The sequence below is a fragment of the Armigeres subalbatus genome, chromosome 2 (assembly GCF_024139115.2).
Source record: "Armigeres subalbatus isolate Guangzhou_Male chromosome 2, GZ_Asu_2, whole genome shotgun sequence".
Lineage (NCBI taxonomy): Eukaryota > Metazoa > Arthropoda > Insecta > Diptera > Culicidae > Armigeres > Armigeres subalbatus.
The window spans coordinates 345,488,507-345,509,042 of record NC_085140.1 but is presented as its reverse complement, the minus strand read 5'-3'; the positions used below and the strand labels follow the sequence as shown (position 1 = coordinate 345,509,042).

The following is a 20,536-nucleotide window of genomic DNA, read 5'->3' as shown; positions in this document are numbered from 1 at the left end:
CTTATGAATGAAATTCTTTTGGGCTTTCGAAAGGAATCACTCTGGGCTTTGCAAAGAAATCCCTTTGGACTTTCAAACGGAATTCTGATGGGATTCAAAACAAAATCATTCTAGAATTCCGAACGGAATAATTTTGGTCTTCCGAACGGAATCCTTTTGGACTTTCGAAAGAAATACTTTTGGACTTTCGATTGGAGCGTTCTGGGCTTGTGAATGGAATCTTTTTCTGCTTCTGGATAAGGGATTCCGATTAGAATACTTATGGGATTTATCACCGAAGCCCTAAAAGAATTTTGTTCGGAAGCACAAAAGGAATCGATTCGAAAACCCTGAAGAGTTCCAAAAGCCCAAAAAGAAATCCGTTCAGAAAACAAAAAAAAAACTCAGAACAAGTCTCTGGGTTTCCAAACGAAATTATTTAGGGTTCTGGAAGGAATTCTATTATATTTTGGAATGAAATTCTCTAGGACTTCCAAAACAGAATTCTTTTGGGTTTCCGAACGAAACCTTGTTGGGCTTATGAACGAAATTATTTTAGACTCAATTTTCATACGGATTCCTTTTAGACTTTCAAAAGGAATACTTTTGGAATTCCGTGGGAGCCATCTAGAGTTTGAATATTTTTTTCTGTCTCTGTACAACGGATTATATTTGGGATTGCAAAGCCTAAAAAGATTCTGTTCGGAAACCAAAAGGATTTTGTTCAAAAGCGCAAATAGTATTGGTTTGAAAACCCAAAAAGAGTTCCGTCTAGGCTTTGGTCCGATTCGCGAATTAAAATCAAATTGAACTTAAAAATGACAGTTCGGAAATTTTGAAATTCCCCGGTCATATAAGAATGACTGGTGCTTCCCAGCAGGACCAACAAAACATCTATAAAAAATGATTCAACATCTGTCAAAAGTAATCTTGCTCTGCAAACAGGGTTATTTGAAAATTATTGAACTGTCATTTTTAAGTTTAATTTGATTTTAATTCGCGAATCGGACCAAAGCCTTAGAAGCCAAAATAGTGTGAAAGACCAAAGATTCTTCGTTTGTAAACCCAAAAGATGTCCGTTCCGTTCTTCGGGTTTTTAAACGAATTTATTACTTCTGTGCCTCTCCTCCGAACGGAATTCTTTTGGACTTCCCAACTTCCCAATTTTTAGAAAATTACTTAAATAATTAATTTATGCTAATGTAACAACATACATATTGATAAGAACATTATTCAGAGCTTTTAGTGGAATATTTTCACTTGTCCTAAGACGAGATAGTATTATCTAATTTAATTTCATCACTTGATTGTAACTTTACAGTATGTAACTTCATGAATACGTATTTCGATCTCAACAGCAACCTCAGTATCTCGTACTTGGACTCGACTGAATCTTACACCGACTTTTTGAATACTGAAACCTCGGTATTCTCCGTTGTCAAAAGCGCATGGTTTTTTTTAATAATTTTCCAATTCCTGTACCTTCTAAACTCCATACAGACAAATACAGACATTTTGCTGAGATTGATACAGACTTTTAAAAAATGTATCTGGCATCCCTGGGTGGTGTTTCGACACTGCGCGAATCGCAACTCCCAACAAGGAAATCACGTTTAGCTACACAGCTCAATATCATTCAAATTAATCACTGCCGCTCCAAGTCGAGCGCTCTTTCAATGGCTCAGCTCAGCTCTAAGCGATAGCCCCGCGCTGCCTCAAAGCATGGCAGTCGCAATCTTTGCAGTTCAGCCTCCGTCCAAGTTTCCGCGTAATGCTCGTACTATTTTGCCCGTCTATCCCACTTCGGTTCGCTCCACTATGCGCACTTCGCTACCTCCAAAGAGAGATCGTTCGTTAGTTGGATGTGTGTTGATTTGTTTCGTTTCATATCGTTTCTTCTTTTTTGCATGCACTTTTTGCTCGTCACAACGCGGAAGACTACAGCAAATGCCTCCTCTTTTCCAGTCCACCTAAATTGCGGATAAAGCTATTAAAATTGACAATAGTGTTGTGACTTTGTACCGTTCCTTCTCGTTCAGCCCAGATCTTCCACACTCATTCGGTCTCGCTCACACTCTCGCGTAACAGCATGGAGTCTATCCATGAGGAAGCCTTATTCTAATTCCCGTGATCCCGATACGGCGTTGGTTAAATTTTCGAAAAAGACTCAGGAAGTTGAACCTAAACCACTTTATGTAAATGAAGATAATCAACGATTAAAAAACTATGGAATATACATATAATGTATAGAATTGGTTCCACGTTAGGTTGCCTTCCTTGGTTCTTCTCGTCGTATCTTTCTCCCTCTAGCTTGATGTTTGTTTAGCTTGCATCCTTAAACAGGATTTCTTATTGGACGGTGGGTCTTTGTATTGTTCACTATTAAAAAGTGATTATCTATTTCCTTAGTTTCCCTTACTTCACGAATCGAACGAAAAAAAAAGTTGCCCAGTTGTAGGATCAGACTATTTTTGGCAAATGTGTTTCGAAATCGAGCCTGTCGAACGGGTCCACCCACTACGAAGGCGGTAGGCGCCGAGAAATGACTCATAGCAACGTGTGCAGATGACTTCCTTTCGTAAGCTAACCCCCGCTCCGTAGTATCGTGCAAGCGCCGTGCCATTTCAAGGCGCTCGAGGCAACCCGTCTCGTCTACTGTGCAGTGCGCCACTGTATTGGTGCTAATGTTCAACCGAGCCGTAGCAAGCCATGTTGCCGAGTTGCCATTGGTAACCGAAGCTTACACAACCCCCGTGTCTAGCCTACTACGTTAACTGCAGGGGCTGTATTCTGCGTCACTACAGTGCCTATTGTAACAACGCGGAGACATTAAACCACTATTGAAATCTGTGTAGGTGTACGAAATGGGCAATAAGTAGTACACCGATCTCTGATGGCAACAATCGGCAATGAATAATAAACACCTCCACACGAATAGTCAATCACGCAGGAGTAGCGATACCGTCATAAATAATGAAGAGACCTGGACGGTTCAAGAAGATGAAAAACAGCTGCGGTGGCGTAGTAGACACGTCCGCCGAACATCAGTAAGAAGAAGCAAACTAACGATATCCATGAAAATACGGACTCCACCACCGTGCAAGAGCAAGATAAAGGAGACAGACAAAAACAAATGCTCGTTTTCGTCTTCTTTATTTTGCTCACGTCTACGAATGTTTTGCCCGATTGGTAACGCTAGCGCAGCGATGAAAAAGATGAACACGAATACTATCATAAAAACCACAACGGGTCGTTCGAGATGTAAGCGAACTCACCTATACCAGTAGAGCGAACTCGTAGAAACTAGTTTTTTGTTTGTTACGACGATGAACAACAACTTTTGTTGCTTTTTGACGATCATTACCGTCGTGACGAGCTCGCTACAGACCCGTATCGCATCGTAGCGTACCACCCCAGGGACGAGTTTCGAAACACATTTCAGATGTTAAAATTTATGGTTTTTGATCCTTTTCTTTTCTCGCATTCAATGGTTGACCTTTTTCCCTACCACTCATTCGTTGCTGTTATACCCGTCGCAGTGCTGCCCGAAAGGTGTTCTGCTGGTCTCTTGCTCGCCTTTGTTGCTTCTCCGCTTCACGAATTCCACACTTCGAAAGCAACTTTCAATGAAAACCAACAACACAAAAAGAAACAGGAACAACAGGTGATCAAAGGTTTTTTTTACGGAATAGTAAGTTGGTGGTAAGTAGGTAGTACAGGAAATTTCGACTGAAGGAAGGGCGACAAAAACGGACCCAAAACGAACGAAGGGAAACGAGCAGTTCCAATTTCCGTTGCATAATCAAAGGAAGGAGTACAAAATACGGCAACGCGTGTCGGAAAGACGTGAAGCTTCGAAGCAGCAGACAGCAGCAAGCTAATTTACATGGCCAACAACTTATGGGCTGGGTAGCAGATGCAAAAACATAGATCAGTCCGACTTAAATGCAATTATCTTCTTCGTCATCGTCCGTTACCCCAATCTACTCCTATCAATCGCCCAGACGCGTTACAGCTACACAGCCAAGTTGTCTGACGTTGCGGGTTCATTATCAACTTGAATGAGCTGCCAATCGGTTCAACAGCAACGACAGTGGGGAATTGAATCTTCTCTTACTACGTACACTCGAATAAGCAACCACGACCAGTTTTTGTGCATTTGATTCATCATTTGGCAAAGTTGGACATATTTAAGGATATTGGTGGGGGAGTTTCCCTATGCTATCCCAACGTTCGATCGTTGCCTAACGTTCGCCTATCTACCCTACAGTATGCACATGAAAGATGGCATTGTTTTCCTCCTCTGGTTTCCCTTCACTACAACGCAGATGACCTTTTATCCCTACATACGATTGTTTCAGTAGCAGCCAGTGATGTAGAAGCGCATTTTTGGTTCACAATCCTTCCGTTTTTGTTTCGCGGTAATTTACGGTGGGGGAGAATCCCTCCTCCACTCGACGACGCTAGCAAACTCGATTCGTAGCTTTGAAGCAATATTTCTACACCATAATTATTACATATAGATTCCTGTTTCAGTTTTCCATTGATTCGTTTTGCCTTGTTCAGTTCCGTGCGGGTTGGTTCTCCGGTTATTATGTGATTTTTTTCCAAATGATTGTTATTCAGTTCATAGTTTAAAGTTTTGTATGTGGTTTGAAAAGTCAGCAACACTTACGTCTCTAGCTAAACGAGCTTCGTTCAAAGTTATGGGAGATGTTACAATATAAATTTATTGTGGTTTATCATGAAATGCTTTCCTGTTGTCTTCTAGAAGTTTGGACTTAATCTACTACCTCACTACACTCATCATAAATAGAGTTTCGATCGTTTTGGTAATTGAAGAATTACCTGACTCGGTTGATGTTCTAACCGCATTCAGAAGTTGTCCTCGTTGATGGAAATCACTCTGCCCTCCGCAGATCTCGCTCTTCTACTCGAAGTGTTGCTGCCCATGAAGAATCACACATTCGCTCTCCCGCAGCTCGCCCATAAGATGTTTGATATGAATAGTTTCTGTCGGTTAATTTAACCCTTTCAACACGAATCTGGGAGAGCGAACGCGAACATTACATCGTAGTTTAACTTAACACTGCGTACGAACTTTGTTGTTAACGAACTGGTTGTCCCAGGGAAAATAAGGTTGCTGCTGATGAACGGATGGCGAGTAGAAGTTGTTATGTTGGTTATTATATTGATATCTGTTGTTGTTGAAGTTGTTGCTATTGTTGTGGCCATTGTATGGTGGACTAAGCGGTGGACTAGTCTGTCCACTAGACGACGAGCTGACGCTGTTGTTATGACGTTTCACATAATGATGATTATGATGATGATGATTGTTGTACTTGTTGGACTTGCTCTGCGTTACCAGCGAATTCGATGGATTGGCATCCATAAAATCTACCATAACACTAGTGCCACTATCGGACGACAACGACAGATCCAGTCGGCCGACTCGCTCCATAATGAATTCATCACAGCTACTACTACCCGTCGAATCGAGATCCGACGAGGGACTGGCCCGACTCAGCTGCTGGTCGTACAGCACACAGATGGTACCATTTTCTCCGATCCTGTACGACACCTCATCCGGATCGATCCAGACGGTCAACTCTAGGGGCAGCATCTTTCGGAGTACAACCGAGTTCAAACCCACCGCATTCCCGGCCTTCTCGATAATCGGATCCATTTTGCCGTTGATCCGTAAACAGCGGAAACCGGAACCCTTGGTAGGAACATCAGGATACCAATGGCGTGCAAAATGACGCGTCAAAATCTGCTCTAGCGAACCCTTGAAATGCTGCAGCTGGCTCTCGGATAATTGATTTGCTTTTTTTACTCGCAGCAAATTCATCAGAAAATCCGCAGCCGAATTGACTTCTATTCTCATTTTCTCAGGATTCGATTGTACGAACGGATTCTGTGCTCCACTTTGTGTAAATACGCCGTTTCAAAACGTTTCAACATCAATCTTCGAACGGACTCGTTTAGCAAAAGGTGCCACTCGGCAGCGAACGCACTCGACTTGAAAAACAATTTTTCTTTGCTTCTGCTTATTTTTCTTCTCACCAGCGCACTTACAACGCACTACTTCACAGTGCCAGAAAAATCGGTTCAAGTTTCTCACTTAGCTTACTGCAGCGAAAATCGCCAGTGGCAACAAAGAAATTCACACGAAAAAAATACCAAAACTCAGCACACCGTTAGTGAATTTCTAAATTTTGCACTTTTCCACCAACTGCTGTTACTGATGGCTCTACTGGTTGGCACTGCTTCGTTTTTATTTCCACTTACTGCAAAACCAAAACTTCAAAGATGGTGGATTCTTCTTATTCTTCTTTTGACTTTGAAACGGGGCTCTTAACACACAGCACAGGGTCGATGTCGATAGACGGGAATCTCTTTCCTCCAGAACTACTACGGCACAGATTGCAAACTTAAATTAGAACCTTAAATTTACTTCCAAATCACAACGGGTTGCGTTTTCACCGACGAAATAATCACAAAATTGCGCACAAACTCGATAATGAGCGAATCGAAAATCGAATTTCAGCTTTTTCCAAGATGGCTGGCTCTGGTCTTGTCTGGGCTGGCTGACTCGATTTCACACACTTGTCCTTCTCTTGCTCGCTGCTATTACCCTCAATTGCAAAACACAGTCTCTCGCTCTCTCGCTACACTCGGTTATACGTGCGGTCGCTCGATTCGCTCGCTTTCATCGGCTCATCACTTCGCTGAGGTTCAACTTCGAATAAAACTAGAATCCGTGGCGAGCTGCACGGTAACCTCGACGATGAGTCTTGCAAACTTATGCCTGACAGCAGTATTGGTGCGCTTTGGGTCCCATTCAATTGTATTCCGTATCCGAACAGTAAATCCAGTGATACAAACTCGCTGCCTGTACGCACACATGCCAAAAACTGCTGCTGCCAGAACAAGACACCTACAGTTTTACGGCAGCGTGAAAGAGACACCGAACCGCCCTAGAGCAGTTACCACGCGGCAGAGACCAACACCGGGGAATGCCCTTCGCACGTCAGCTGATAGCCTTGGTAGCCACAAAATGGGCTACTCTAAATATGATCCCACAACCAGTAACTAAGCGGAGGCAAATTATCGATTGACGTCGACAGAAGGATTTAACAAAATACCACGTTGCCCCAAACAGATAAGGCACTAATACCACGTTTTCAGTGTTCTCGAGTTGATTATGAATGGTTTTACACATCCGTAAGCTGCGGTATGGTGTTTTGCCAAGGCAGTTATCTTATCAAATTTGTTTTTTATTGAGAGCAATGAAAGTAGACAAAGTAAATAAACAGTCGCTTACTTGAAGAGAGTGAACAAAGTGTGGATTTGATAAAGAGTCATGCCACATCGTTGTCGATTGTAGGTACATAGTTACTATAAACTTATCAGGGTGCGAATTGCGCATTGTTTACGGAAAAAAATGTCGTCAATGGAAGTAGAATCTCCGGACAATCTCGTTGATAGTAGATACAGTAATTAGTAAATAATTGCATTCCTGAGTCTATTTCAGTCAGTCTATTTCTTCATCAATTACTTTACATTCCAACTGGAATTTGATCTGCTTTTCAATTCAATTTTCTGTTACAGTGTTCAGATTGATTTGTCGAAAGCTTTTCTATGCCGACAATTGCATTGTGTGACAATATATACACTTATGTCCCAAGAGTCGAGAATGTTTCCCACCCGAAAAAATCCTAGACTGGGTCGAAAATCGAAAATCGCCATCTCCAACTCGTACGCCCTTGACAATCCAACATTTTAATGTTCGTTATGAGTACAATTCATAAATTGTTGTGCGAGGTCCACGATAGTACATGGATTCATGGATATTCGAAGAACTAGGAATATGAGATCACAAGGACAGGGTTTGATGGTAGTAAAACTTGTAACTTTTAGGAGTGGACGGATTGGATGGAAATAATTGGGATCGGAGCCAGGAGTAATCGGTAGGATAGAAAATTCTAATGGATGGGGTTTTTATTTAGTGCAGTAATCTATTGAAGCGAATTAATTGCAGACACTGGCGGAGATAAGCTGGGGCACAATGAGGCACGTGACCCACCAAATTTAATCATTTACGTCAAAATTAAACTGATTTTTCGCCAATTTTAATAACCACACTGGCGGATTTAAGCAGGGGCACTTGACGCACCAAATCGAATATTTCACTGAAATTAAATTATATACGCTAAAATTGTCTTGAGAAAAAAACTAATTTTCCGCCAATTTTTATATAGACCGTTCCGATAATTAATACACTCAACCCTCTTTTTACGGCAGTTTTTTATACGTCACTTCGTTTTACGGCCTCCTTTTTACGGCGTGACGTAAACAGAATTTGAAACATTATTGACATCCAAAGTGAGCCTATAAGAAGGCACTCTTAGAAACCCAAAGAACAAAGTAGATGCTTTGTATATTCATCATTTACCTTCAACAATTGTTCCGTTCCAGGTCATCCAAGAATTTCCTGGAGTCTACACGCGTAACCAAGGACCTAAGGTCTACAAGCGTAACGAAAGAGCTGTTATCTCGTTTTAAAAATGGTTCATGCCCTACTTGATATATTAAACCAAATACTGTTCCAGGTCATCCGAGAATTCTCTGGAGTATAAAATCCAGGCATACGAGTTATTTTAAGACCTTCAAATTGCCCTTATCGAATGGTCTGCCGAATCAACCAAGCCTTCCATGATGTACCCAGCCGTGGTAACATTCCAATTATGTCCTTCGAGTATTTGTCGTTCACTCGCGTCTGAAATGTAGGTATATGAGTTGTTCTAAGATCTCCAAATTATCCTGGAGTTTGTATCAAATGGTCTGTCTAATCCAACAAGGCTTCCATGATGTCCCCAGCCGCGGTAACAACCCAATTATGTCCTCCGAGTATTTCTCTTTCACTTGCGTCTCAAATCCAGACATATGAGATGTGGTAATATCTCCAAATTGTCCTGGAGTTTGAATCAAATGGTCTACCGAATCAACCAAGGCTTCCATGATGTCCCCAGCCGCGGTAACAACCCAATTATATCCTCCGAGTATTTGTCGTTCACTCGCGTCTCAAATGTAGGCATATGAGTTGTTCTAAGATCTCCAAATTATCCTGGAGTTTGTATCAAATGGTCTGCCGAATCAACCAAGGCTTCCATGATGTCCCCAGCCGCGGTATCAACCCAATTAGGCCCTCCGAGTATTTTTTGTCACTTGCGTCTCAAATCCAGACATATGAGATGTAGTAAGATCTCACAATTGTCCTGGAGTTTGTATCAAATAGTCTGCCGAATCAACCAAGGCTTTCATGATGTCCCCAGCCGCGGTATCAACCCAATTAGGCCCTCCGAGTATTTTTTGTCACTTGCGTCTCAAATCCAGACATATGAGATGTAGTAAGATCTCCAAATCGTCCTGGAGTTTGAGTCAAATGGTCTGCCGAATCAACCAAGGCTTCCATGATGCCCCGAGCCGCGGTAACAACCCAATTATGTCCTCCGAGTATTTGTCGTTCACTCGCGTCTCAAATGTAGGCATATGAGTTGTTCTAAGATCTCACAATTGTCCTGGAGTTTGTATCAAATAGTCTGCCGAATCAACCAAGGCTTCCATGATGTCCCCAGCCGCGGTAACAACCCAATTAGGCCCTCCGAGTATTTTTCCTTCACTTGCGTCTCAAATCCAGACATATGAGATGTAGTAAGATCTCCAAATAGTCCTGGAGTTTGTATGAAATGGTCTGCCAAATCAACCAAGGCTTCCATGATGTCCCGAGCCGCGATAACAACCCAATTATGTCCTCCGAGTATTTGTCGTTCACTCGCGTCTGAAATGTAGGTATATGAGTTGTTCTAAGATCTCCAAATTATCCTGGAGTTTGTATCAAATAGGCTGCCATATCAACCAAGGTTTCCATGATGTCCCCAGCCGCGGTATCAACCCAATTAGGCCCTCCGAGTATTTTTCCTTCACTTGCGTCTCAAATCCAGACATATGAGATGTAGTAAGATCTCTAAATCGTCCTGGAGTTGGAGTCAAATGGTCTTCCGAATCAACCAAGGCTTTCATGGTGTCCCCAGCCACGGTAACAACCTAATTATGTCCTCCGAGTATTTTTCTTTCTCTTGCATCTCAAATCCAGACATATGAGATGTTGTAATATCTCCAAATCGTCCTGGAGTTTGAATCAAATGCTCTGCCGGATCAACCAAGGCGTTCATGATGTCCCAGCCGCGGTAACAACCCAATTATGTCCTCAGAGTATTTCTCTTCACTTGCGTCTCAAATCCAGACATATGAGATGTAGTAATATCTCCAAATCGTCCTTTAGATTGAATCAAATGGTCTGCCGAATTAACCAAAGCTTTCATGATGTTCCAGCCTCGGTATCAATGTTGTAAGATTTCCAAATCGTCCTGGAGTTTGAATCAAATGGTCTACCAAATCAACCAAGGCTTCCATGATGTCTCCAGCCGCGATACCAATTCAATTATGTCCTCCGAGTATTTGTCGTTCACTCGCGTCTCAAATGTAGGATATGAGTTGTTCTAAGATCTCCAAATTATCCTCAAATTTGTATCAAATAGTCTACCGGGTCAACCAAGGCTTCCATGATGTCCCCAACCGCGGACTCCAGGACAATTTGGAGATCTTACAACATCTTACATGCTAAAATTTGAGACGCAAGTGAAAGACAAAATTGGGTTGACACCACGGCTGGAAACACCGTGAAAGCATTATTTGATTCGGTAGACCATTTGATTCAAACTCCAGGATAATTTGGAGATCTTACTACATCTCATATGCCTGGATTTGAGACGTAAGTGAAAGGCAAATAATCTGAGGACATTATTGAATTGATATCACGGCTAAGAACATCATGAAGGCTTTGGTTGATTTGATAGAACTTTTGATTTAAACTCTAGGACAATTTGGAGAACTTACAATATCTCATATACCTGTATTTGAGACGTTAGTGGGAGACAAATACTCAGAAGAGAAAATTAGATTGACACAGCAGCTGGGGACATCAGGTTAGCCTTGGTTGACTCGGTAGACCATTCGGTTCAAACTCCAGGACAATATGGAGATCTTAAACCATCTCATATACTTGGACTTGGGGCTCGAGAGAAAGACAAATACTCGGATGGCATGATTTTGTTGATACCGTGGTTGAGGACATCATGGAAGCCTTGGTTGATTCATTAAACCATTTGATTCAAACTTCAGGGAAATTTGGATGTCTTATAACACCCATATGTCTTGTTATGAGACGCAAGTGAAAGACAAATCTCGGGTACTTATTCAAAAGGACGTATGTGATTTTGTAAACAAAGATTCAAACGTCGATTTTTCCAATCTGATAGCACTCCCACGCAAACCATCACCACAGAGAGGAAGGGGAAGCCTTCGACTACCTGTTGGTGGTGTTTGTTTGCAGGGGAGTGCTATCAGATTGAACAAATCGACGTTTGAATCTTTGTTTACAAAATCACATACGTCCTTTTGAATAAGTACCCGAGAAATACTCGGAGAACATAATTGAGTTGATACCGCGACTGAAGACATCATGGAAGCCTTGGTTGATTCGGTAGACCATTTGATACAAACTCCAGGACAATTTGAAGATCTTACAACACCTCATATGTCTTGTTTTGAGACGCAAATGGAAGGCAAATTTTCAGAGAACATATTTGAGTTGATACCACGGCTTATGACATCATGAAGGCTTTGGTTGATCCGATAGACCATTTGATTTAAACTCCAGGACAATTTGGAGATTTTACAACATTTCATATGCCGGTATTTGAGACGCAAGTGAAAGACCAATACTCAGAAGACAAAATTGGGTTGACACCGCGGCTGGGGACATCGTGGAAGCCTTGGTTGATTCATTAGACCATTTGATTCAAACTCCAGGACAATTTGGAGATCTTACAACATCTCATATGCCTGTATTTGAGACACAAGTGAAAGACTAATACTCAGAAGACAAAATTTGGTTGACACCGCGGCTGGGGACATCGTGGAAGCCTTGGTTGATTCATTAGACAATTTGATTCAAACTCCAGGACAATTTGGAAATCTTACAACACCTCATATGTTTTGTTTTAGGACGCAAGTGAAAGATAAATCCTCGAAGTACTCGGCTTAGGATATCATGAAAGCTTTGGTTGATTCGATAGACCATTTGATTCAAATTCCAGGACAATTCGGAGTTCTTACAACATCTCATATGCCTGTATTTAAGACACAAATGAAAGATTAATACTCAGAAGACAAAATTGGGTTGACACCGCGGCCAGGGTTGCCATTATGCCAGATATATCTGGCACTGCCAGACTTTGCGACATCAAAAAGATAAAAAGAGAAACCATCCACAATACCAGACTTTTCAAATATCAGACAGATTTTCGGTGACCAGAATCGGTAACATAAGAGTTACAGAAAATCGTCTCATAAAAGTGTGCTGCTCGGGATGCGAGTGCATTAGCAATTCAAAAACGTAGCCTTGCGAGCAAAGGCGTAGGATTGCTAAGCCGAAGATGACGAGTTCGTTTCTCGGTCCGGTCTTGGATGCTTTCGGGTTGGAAACATTCTCGACTTCCTGGGCATAGTGAACCAATTGTACTTGCCACATCTGATACATACTCATCCAAAGGCGGGCATAGAAGAGCTTTCAATCAATATCTGAGGAAATGCTAATAGAATAACAAGTTGGAAACCAGGCCAAGCTCCAGTTGGAATGTAGAGCCATCAAAGAAGAAGTTCTTGCGTTTCGAGTTCTGGAGATGCTTACAACGTTATGTAATAAGAATCCCAATATGATGTAATCACATTGTCTATTTTCATGGTTTATCACATTTCCTGGTTATTAAACAATCCTATGTAGTTATGAAAGATCCGAAACAATATGAAACTCATTTGGACCTGAGTGGCAGCCATAGATCCTTCGGAAGATTCGAGGCATCCGAAAAAGAGGACAGTTCATAAAACTCATCCCTCTCTGAATAACGAATTATTGATGAGCCCCATTCTCATGAACATTAGTGGCCTTCGGAGGTTCTCGGGAAGATTCGGAACCTCCGTAAAAGTGGTAAAATCATTATACTCATCTTAGAGGAGCGTAATTTTGTTCAAAGCTTTTCATTTCCGTACTCTGAGTATCAAATGATTGACTTAATTCCCTTCTCATGGACTTGTTACGCTCCAGAAGATCAAAGACCTCTATTGTTATGGACAATTCATAAAAATTAAATGGGCACAATTTTGTTTGGTACAAAAATTCAATTATTTATTAGGGGTCGTTCAAAAATGATGTCACAGATTTTAGGGGGGTCTATGATTTTGTGATAGCACATGTACTACAAGAAAGCGTGACAGAGGGGGGAAGGGGGGTCTAGAAATCCCAAAAAGTAGTGGACGTCATATTTGAATCGCCCCTTATATTTATCAATATTCTTTTTGAAGTCAATTTTTTTCAATAAGTATTTATATTCTTTTTATAATTTATAGAACTTTACAGCTTAGATGTCATTCAACTCGCAGAGGCGTCGCGTCCGCATGTGCAACATGTGCTGCGAATGGGGGCGCGTTATATTTTACTCCACGATACCGAAACGACGCACCGCCACATGTTGTCCAACACGTGCACTTTCTGCAGAGAACGGTTTGCTATGCATCATACACGCATTATTTTGTATGTGTAGGTCATCCGCTTTAACCGCAATCGACGATGTATAGGTAGCCAAAGCGTTCATCGTTTGCAATGCACGGTTTGGTGCCGATGCAGAAAAGCACATCGGCTTGGTGCCTACCGAGTAGGTACCCTATACTAGAGGTGTGCGCCGCCGCGCCACGCCGCCGCCGCCGACAGTTTTAGCCACGCCGCCGCCGCCGACATTTTTGCATCGGCGCGCCGCCGTTTAAAATTTGTCACGCCGATGGTCTATAATTTTCCACGCCGATTCAAAATTAAAGAAGTTCACTATCCGATGATTGCTACAACGACTCAAATTGATAGCGTATGGCCTTCACACTTAATATAAATCGCAGATTTCTGTGAAATTTCACCGAAATCTCAACAGCTGAACTGTTCGGTGAATAATTTTACAGATTTTCGGTGGTTTTGTCAGTTGAACAAAGGAAAAATCGTCGAAAATTTGGTGAAATAATTACCTAACAATTCTGCTGTTGAGATTTCGGTGAATTCAAGCAAAATTCGCCGATATCTGTGAAATGATTTAAGTGTGTTGCGTATAAGTATAGTAGCGCTCGGCTTTGTCCCGCACACTGAAAGGACAATATGTGACGGGTCGCCGTCAGGTTCCCACCGGTAGGCAGGGGAATTTTTTGCATATTTCATAAATATTCTATCTATCTAAAATTAAAAAAATGCAGCATTTCTCAGATGAGAATCCTCTAGTGATTTCGACGGGAATCTGCAAAGATTTCGACGAGAAACTTCCAAGCATATCGATTCTCGATATCGATATCGAATTCCAGGGATTCTGAAGGCAATCCACCAGGGATTCCAATGAGAATCTTATGAATATACTCCATCCTTCTAGGAATTTCGACTTGAACGGGAATGTTCCAGTGAAGCCGACGGAAATATTTCAGAGATTTCAATGAGAATCTTCTAGGAGATTTCGTCAGAAATCCTCCATGAACTCCAACGTGAATGCTCAAGGATTTCATAGGCAATGTTCCAGGGATGTAGAAGCAAATCGTTGAAGGATTTCGAAGCAATCTGTCGATTGATCCCGAAACAAATCGTCGAGGGACTCTGAATCAATCCTCCAGAGATTCCGTAAAGAATTCTCTAGCGATTTCGAATGGAATCCTTAAGGTATGTTTAAGCAAATCATCGAAGGATTTCGAGGCGAAGACTCCAAAATAAATATTTAAAATCAAGGGTTTCGGAAGCAAATCGTCGAAGTGTTCTGAAACAAACCGTCAAGGATTTCCGAAGCAATTCTTCGAACGCTTTCGAAACAAATCTTCAAACGACTCCGAAAGAATTCAGAAGCAAATTAACGAGAGATTCTGAATAAAATCCTCTATGCATTATGAAGGGTATGCCCCACATATTCCCAAGGCTATTATTTAACGATACCGAAAGGGATTCAATGTGAATTCTTCTGGATTCTGGTTGGACTACTTCGATGGTTCTGAAAGAAATTCTTTGGAGATTCCAATGAGAATTCTTTTAGGATGCTGATGGGATCTGTGGAAATTATCGTGCTGCTTGGCAAGCGGAAGTCTGCTGGAAAACATTCACTTCAGTCCGTGATGATTGACCACATTTCTTTGACTGCTGGCAAAGTATCATGTTTCCTTTGATTGATATTTTGGTGGGTCTCCGTTGTTGTTCATATCAAGCTTACTTTGATTACTTTGCTTTCAAATCAATTAGATATTGCCTTTTCATAATTAAGGTGATTATACAATCAAGCCGCACGAGGGCGAACGAAGCACGATATAAACAGGCGCGGAACAGACAAGATTTGGGAGGAGGAAGTTTTGCCGCAGGAGTGGATGGAAGGTGTCGTGTGTCCCATCTACAAAAAGGGCGATAAGCTGGATTGTAGCAACTACCGCGCAATCACATTGCTGAACGCCGCCTACAAGGTACTCTCCCAAATTTTATGCCGTCGACTAGCACCAACTGCAAGGGAGTTCGTGGGGCAGTACCAGGCGGGTTTTATGGGCGAACGCTCCACCACGGACCAGGTGTTCGCCATTCGCCAAGTATTGCAGAAATGACGCGAATACAACGTGCCCACACATCATCTATTCATCGACTTCAAAGCCGCATATGATACAATCGATCGGGACCAGCTATAGCAGCTAATGCACGAACACGGTTTTCCGGATAAACTGACACGGTTGATCAAAGCGACGATGGATCGGGTGATGTGCGTAGTTCGAGTTTCAGGAGCATTCTCGAGTCCCTTCGAAACCCGCAGAGGGTTACGGCAAGGTGATGGTCTTTCGTGTTTGCTATTCAACATCGCTTTGGAAGGGGTAATACGAAGAGCAGGGATTAACACGAGTGGTACAATTTTCAATAAGTCCGTCCAGCTATTTGGTTTCGCCGACGACATAGATATTATGGCACGTAACTTTGAGAAGATGGAGGAAGCCTACATCAGACTGAAGAGGGAAGCTAAGCGGATCGGACTAGTCATCAACACGTCGAAGACGAAGTACATGATAGGAAGAGGTTCAAGAGAAGACAATGTGAGCCACCCACCGCGAGTTTGCATCGGTGGTGACGGAATCGAGGTGGTAGAAGAATTTGTGTACTTGGGCTCACTGGTGACTGCCGAAAATGACACCAGCAGAGAAATTCGGAGACGCATAGTGGCTGGAAATCGTACGTACTTTGGACTCCGCAAGACGCTCCGATCGAATAGAGTTCGCCGCCGTACCAAACTGACAATCTACAAAACGCTAATTAGACCGGTAGTCCTCTACGGACACGAGACCTGGACGATGCTTGTGGAGGACCAACGCGCACTTGGAGTTTTCGAAAGGAAAGTGCTGCGTACCATCTATGGTGGGGTGCAGATGGCGGACGGTACGTGGAGGAGGCGAATGAACCACGAGTTGCATCAGCTGTTGGGAGAACCATCCATCGTTCACACCGCGAAAATCGGACGACTGCGATGGGCCGGGCACGTAGCCAGAATGTCGGACAGTAACCCGGTGAAAATGGTTCTCGACAACGATCCGACGGGCACAAGAAGGCGAGGTGCGCAGCGGGCAAGGTGGATCGATCAGGTGGAAGATGACTTGCGGACCCTCCGTAGACTGCGTGGTTGGCGACGTGTAGCCATGGACCGAGCCGAATGGAGAAGACTCTTATATACCGCACAGGCCACTTCGGCCTTAGTCTGAATAAATAATAATATACAATCAAGCCATGTGGTGAATTTTAAATTCACCACACGGTTGTCTACTCCTATTATCGAAAGTTCAAATCTAGCGTAATAGTTTTCGTACAATGCTGAAATTAAAGTCGATTGTTTAGCATAAGTAAACAAATGATCTACGGATGTATCATCCCCATGGGCGTTGTAGTTCTCTCAATTCGTGCTCTTGAAAAATCACTAGAAAAAACACGTGGTTTCCAAGATGGCCGATTTGTGGCTTTGTTGTATAACCACCTTAACAACAAGTACAATTTCACTGAAACACAGAAATCTTTCTCAGAAATGTAAAACAAAAGCCTCATTTGTCTTCCACTTATTTCATAATTATAGGCTGAATATGGGAGATAAATCTTTTGTCTTCAAACTTTTTCAATGATTCATTATTCGATATGTTGATAATTTATATCACTGCTAATGCTAACTAAATTATTCTTCTTCTTTTCAACTTAGTATTCCATTAGCATTTCCTTACACAGAAAAAAATAATGAAAAGTAATCAGCGTGTAAATAATAAAGACGTGGAAAATTACACTATTCTGGGCGTACATAAGTGTCATAATGTTATGTAGATTGCATACATTTAGGTCGAACTTGTTGGAAAAGAACCTAGACGCTCAGAAAAGTGTAATTTTCCACGTCTTTATTTTTTACGCGCTTATTAATTTTCATAATTTTTTTCTGTGTAATTGGAGACCCTAGGAGGCCTATTTTTTTACAGAGAAAGTCGATGTTTTTAAACCAGAAATCAGTTTTTTTTTCGTTGAATATATTATCTGACCTTATAGAATTGAAATCCAATTATCAACGAAACCATTCTAACTCAAAAATTAGCGATATTCACAACAATCACAATTTACTGGATTGTCAACAGCTCCGACCGTTTATATTCCGTTTTCGGGCTTCCACAGGCTCTACAGTTTCTGGATATCGACAAATCATTGACAGTGTGTTTCTTTTCGTTTTTGTTGGATTTTAACTGTTTTACCTCTTTTCAAAAAATACAGTTGATTGGCAGTGTATTATAATATACGATAAAGCAAACTCCATCAAAATTTACCAATCTGTGTCGTTCGGCTGAATTGATCATTTTGCCAAAAAAAAAACGTTTTGTTGAACAGGTTATTTGGCATAAAATGCCGTTTGGCTGAAATGTATGTTTTGCAGAAAGGGCATTTTCCGGCCAAATGACTCTTTCTGCCAAATAAACTGCTAGGGCAAACAACTTTTTCAGTCAAATTACCAATTTGGCCGAATGAGACTTTCGGCTGTTTGTCGTCTTCCGCCAAATGTTATTTCCGGTCAAACCATTTTCGACCTAATACCGTTTCGGACAAACGTTTAATTCGGCCTAATGAAATTTGGCTAGATGACTTTTGGCCTAGCCTGTTATTCTTGACTTTCGGCCAGGCAGGCATTTTTGGCATTGGCCGAAAGGTGTTTTACCGAATATATCATTTGGCCGAACAAACCATTAGTCCAAACCCATCTGGTCGACAATTTTATTTAGCTGAAATGGACATACGGTCAAAAATGTCGTTCGGAAGACTGACCATTTGGCAGCAAAAGTCATTTGGTGTTTCATCAAAATAATCGTTTGTCAGAAAGGCCATTTGGCCGAGAATGTTATTTGGCCAAACGGGTGGATATTTTTGACCATATTACCCGTTCAGTAATCAACATTTGGCCGTTGGACCAAATGACATTTTCGACCAAATGGCCCTTTCTGTTAAACAACCATTTCGGCCGAACGACATTTTCGGCCTTACAACCTATTCGGCCAAACTACCATTTCAGCCAAACGCCGTGTTAGAGAAAAGTGCTTTTCGGCCAAATTACCAATTCAGTCGTATGTTGCTTTGGCAAAATTAAATTTTTAGCCAAACTTTTTTCCGTTGTATTTTTTTGTCTAAACGTTCATTTCAGTCAAATACAATTCGGCTTGATGATTTTCAACTTAACGTATTATACGGCCAAATGATTTTCAGACAACGACCCTTATTCTTTATTAATAATTTTCCATTGAATTTCCAAAGTACTTTATATGGACAATACAAAGAATTCTCTGTAATAATCCAGAGAAATACCTTCAAACATCCTATTTTTTCGTTAAAATACCGAACGTTTTCCAGTAAAAAAATGAATAACTCACGTTCAGTTCTGAATTATTTTGGTTTTTTAATTCACCGTGAAAATTCCGAAGAGTTTCCCATAGAAAATCCAATGAATTTGCTAAGAAAATTTCGAACAATTTGCTGTTGAAATACAATTGTTGATGTCCACATTTTGAATAATCTTCCGCGAAAAATTTGAAGATTTTTCTGTGTAAATTTCAAAGAATACTCAGAAACTTTCCGGGGATTTTCCGAACATTTTCCTGTAGAAACATGAAACAAATTTTCATGGAAATTCCAAAGTGCTTCCTTGGAAATCCCAAAGACTTCTCAAAACTTCATAATAGTTGCCGACAATAATTTTCAAATGAATATTTTAGGGAAGGGCAGAGAATTTTCGGGAGAAGCTCATCAGATTTTTCCGTCGAAATTCAAAAGATTATTCCTTTGAAGCCTTGAAAACATCCTAAAAAAATGCAAAAATAAACTTCAGGAAACGAACGTAAAAAATCTTCACGCCGATTCACGCCGCCGCCGCCGCCGGCTAAAATGGCTTTCGGCGTGACGCCGAAAACGCCGCCGCCGCCGACCAAAATTCTGACAAACGCCGCCGCCGCCAATTTTTGGACCGGCGCACACCTCTACCCTATACCGCTTCAAACAGCGCATGCGCGTTTGGTTGAAGAGCGCGCAATCGGAACAAAATAGAAAAAGAAAAGAGGTGGTGATTAAATAAATTTTCTGCTTTATCAAAGTGTTCCATGGCGAAAGTCCGGTTTTGAATAAGCATATCAAAAGCGTTTCAATATTTCGTATTGATTGGGATTTTTTGCTTATGATGATTTTTTCGTCAAATCTATTCGTATACCATGTGGACAACATAGGGGGTAGAGGGCTAGGAAGAATGTCCAGGTTCAAACAATGAAAAATTGCATGATCAGATGTGTACGCTGATGGAGGGAAGTACACATCTAAAACTGTTTGACATCTGTCCACGTAGTATGAAGCCAGCCCTTCGGAAAAAAGATTCATGAAAAAATTAAACTAAAATAGAATAATTAATAATTGAGGAACGATTAGATTATAAACTACATTGTACAGACCCAATTTTTCTGATATGTATGACATGATAATTACAAATGGGTAATACACTAATCATTCTTAATGAATTTCATTGAATAGATGTCTTTGTCATATTGAAATATGATTCCCCAGATTATTTTGTTTTTCAATTTAACGCACTGTCACTTCAAGTTTAGTTTAAGTTTTAATTCGATAAATAGGATGTGGGTTATGCTATGCAACGTATGCTACGTACACACCAGTCAAGCAGTGTTCCGAACATTGACTCCGCCCCCAAGAAAACGCTTCGGTTGCTGCTTTGTTTGAACGTGTGTGAAGTTGTTCGAACAACCAATTGACAGTTGGCGGCTCGGTTGGAAAAAATTAAAACGGTTTGATTTTGGTTTGAGTTGCTGGGGGTGGAGT

General features: G+C 41.4%; 2 protein-coding genes across 4 annotated transcripts in view; both read right to left on the bottom strand.

The window, feature by feature from the left end:
- The window catches only part of LOC134212895 (inositol-pentakisphosphate 2-kinase), a 507,776-nt gene that overhangs the window by 473,917 nt on the left and 13,323 nt on the right, over positions 1-20,536 (bottom strand). The gene's annotated exons all lie outside the window — the stretch shown is intronic.
- On the bottom strand, positions 1,112-6,716 carry LOC134212891 (protein BTG1). The gene has a single exon (XM_062691188.1). It carries the CDS (start codon positions 5,864-5,866, stop codon positions 5,063-5,065), a length of 804 nt encoding a protein of 267 aa, XP_062547172.1. The 5' UTR covers positions 5,867-6,716; the 3' UTR covers positions 1,112-5,062.

Bases quoted from the DNA above. Each gene is read 5' to 3' on its own strand.
- LOC134212891 (XM_062691188.1), bottom strand. From the start codon at position 5,866: ATGAGAATAGAAGTCAATTCGGCTGCGGATTTTCTGATGAATTTGCTG.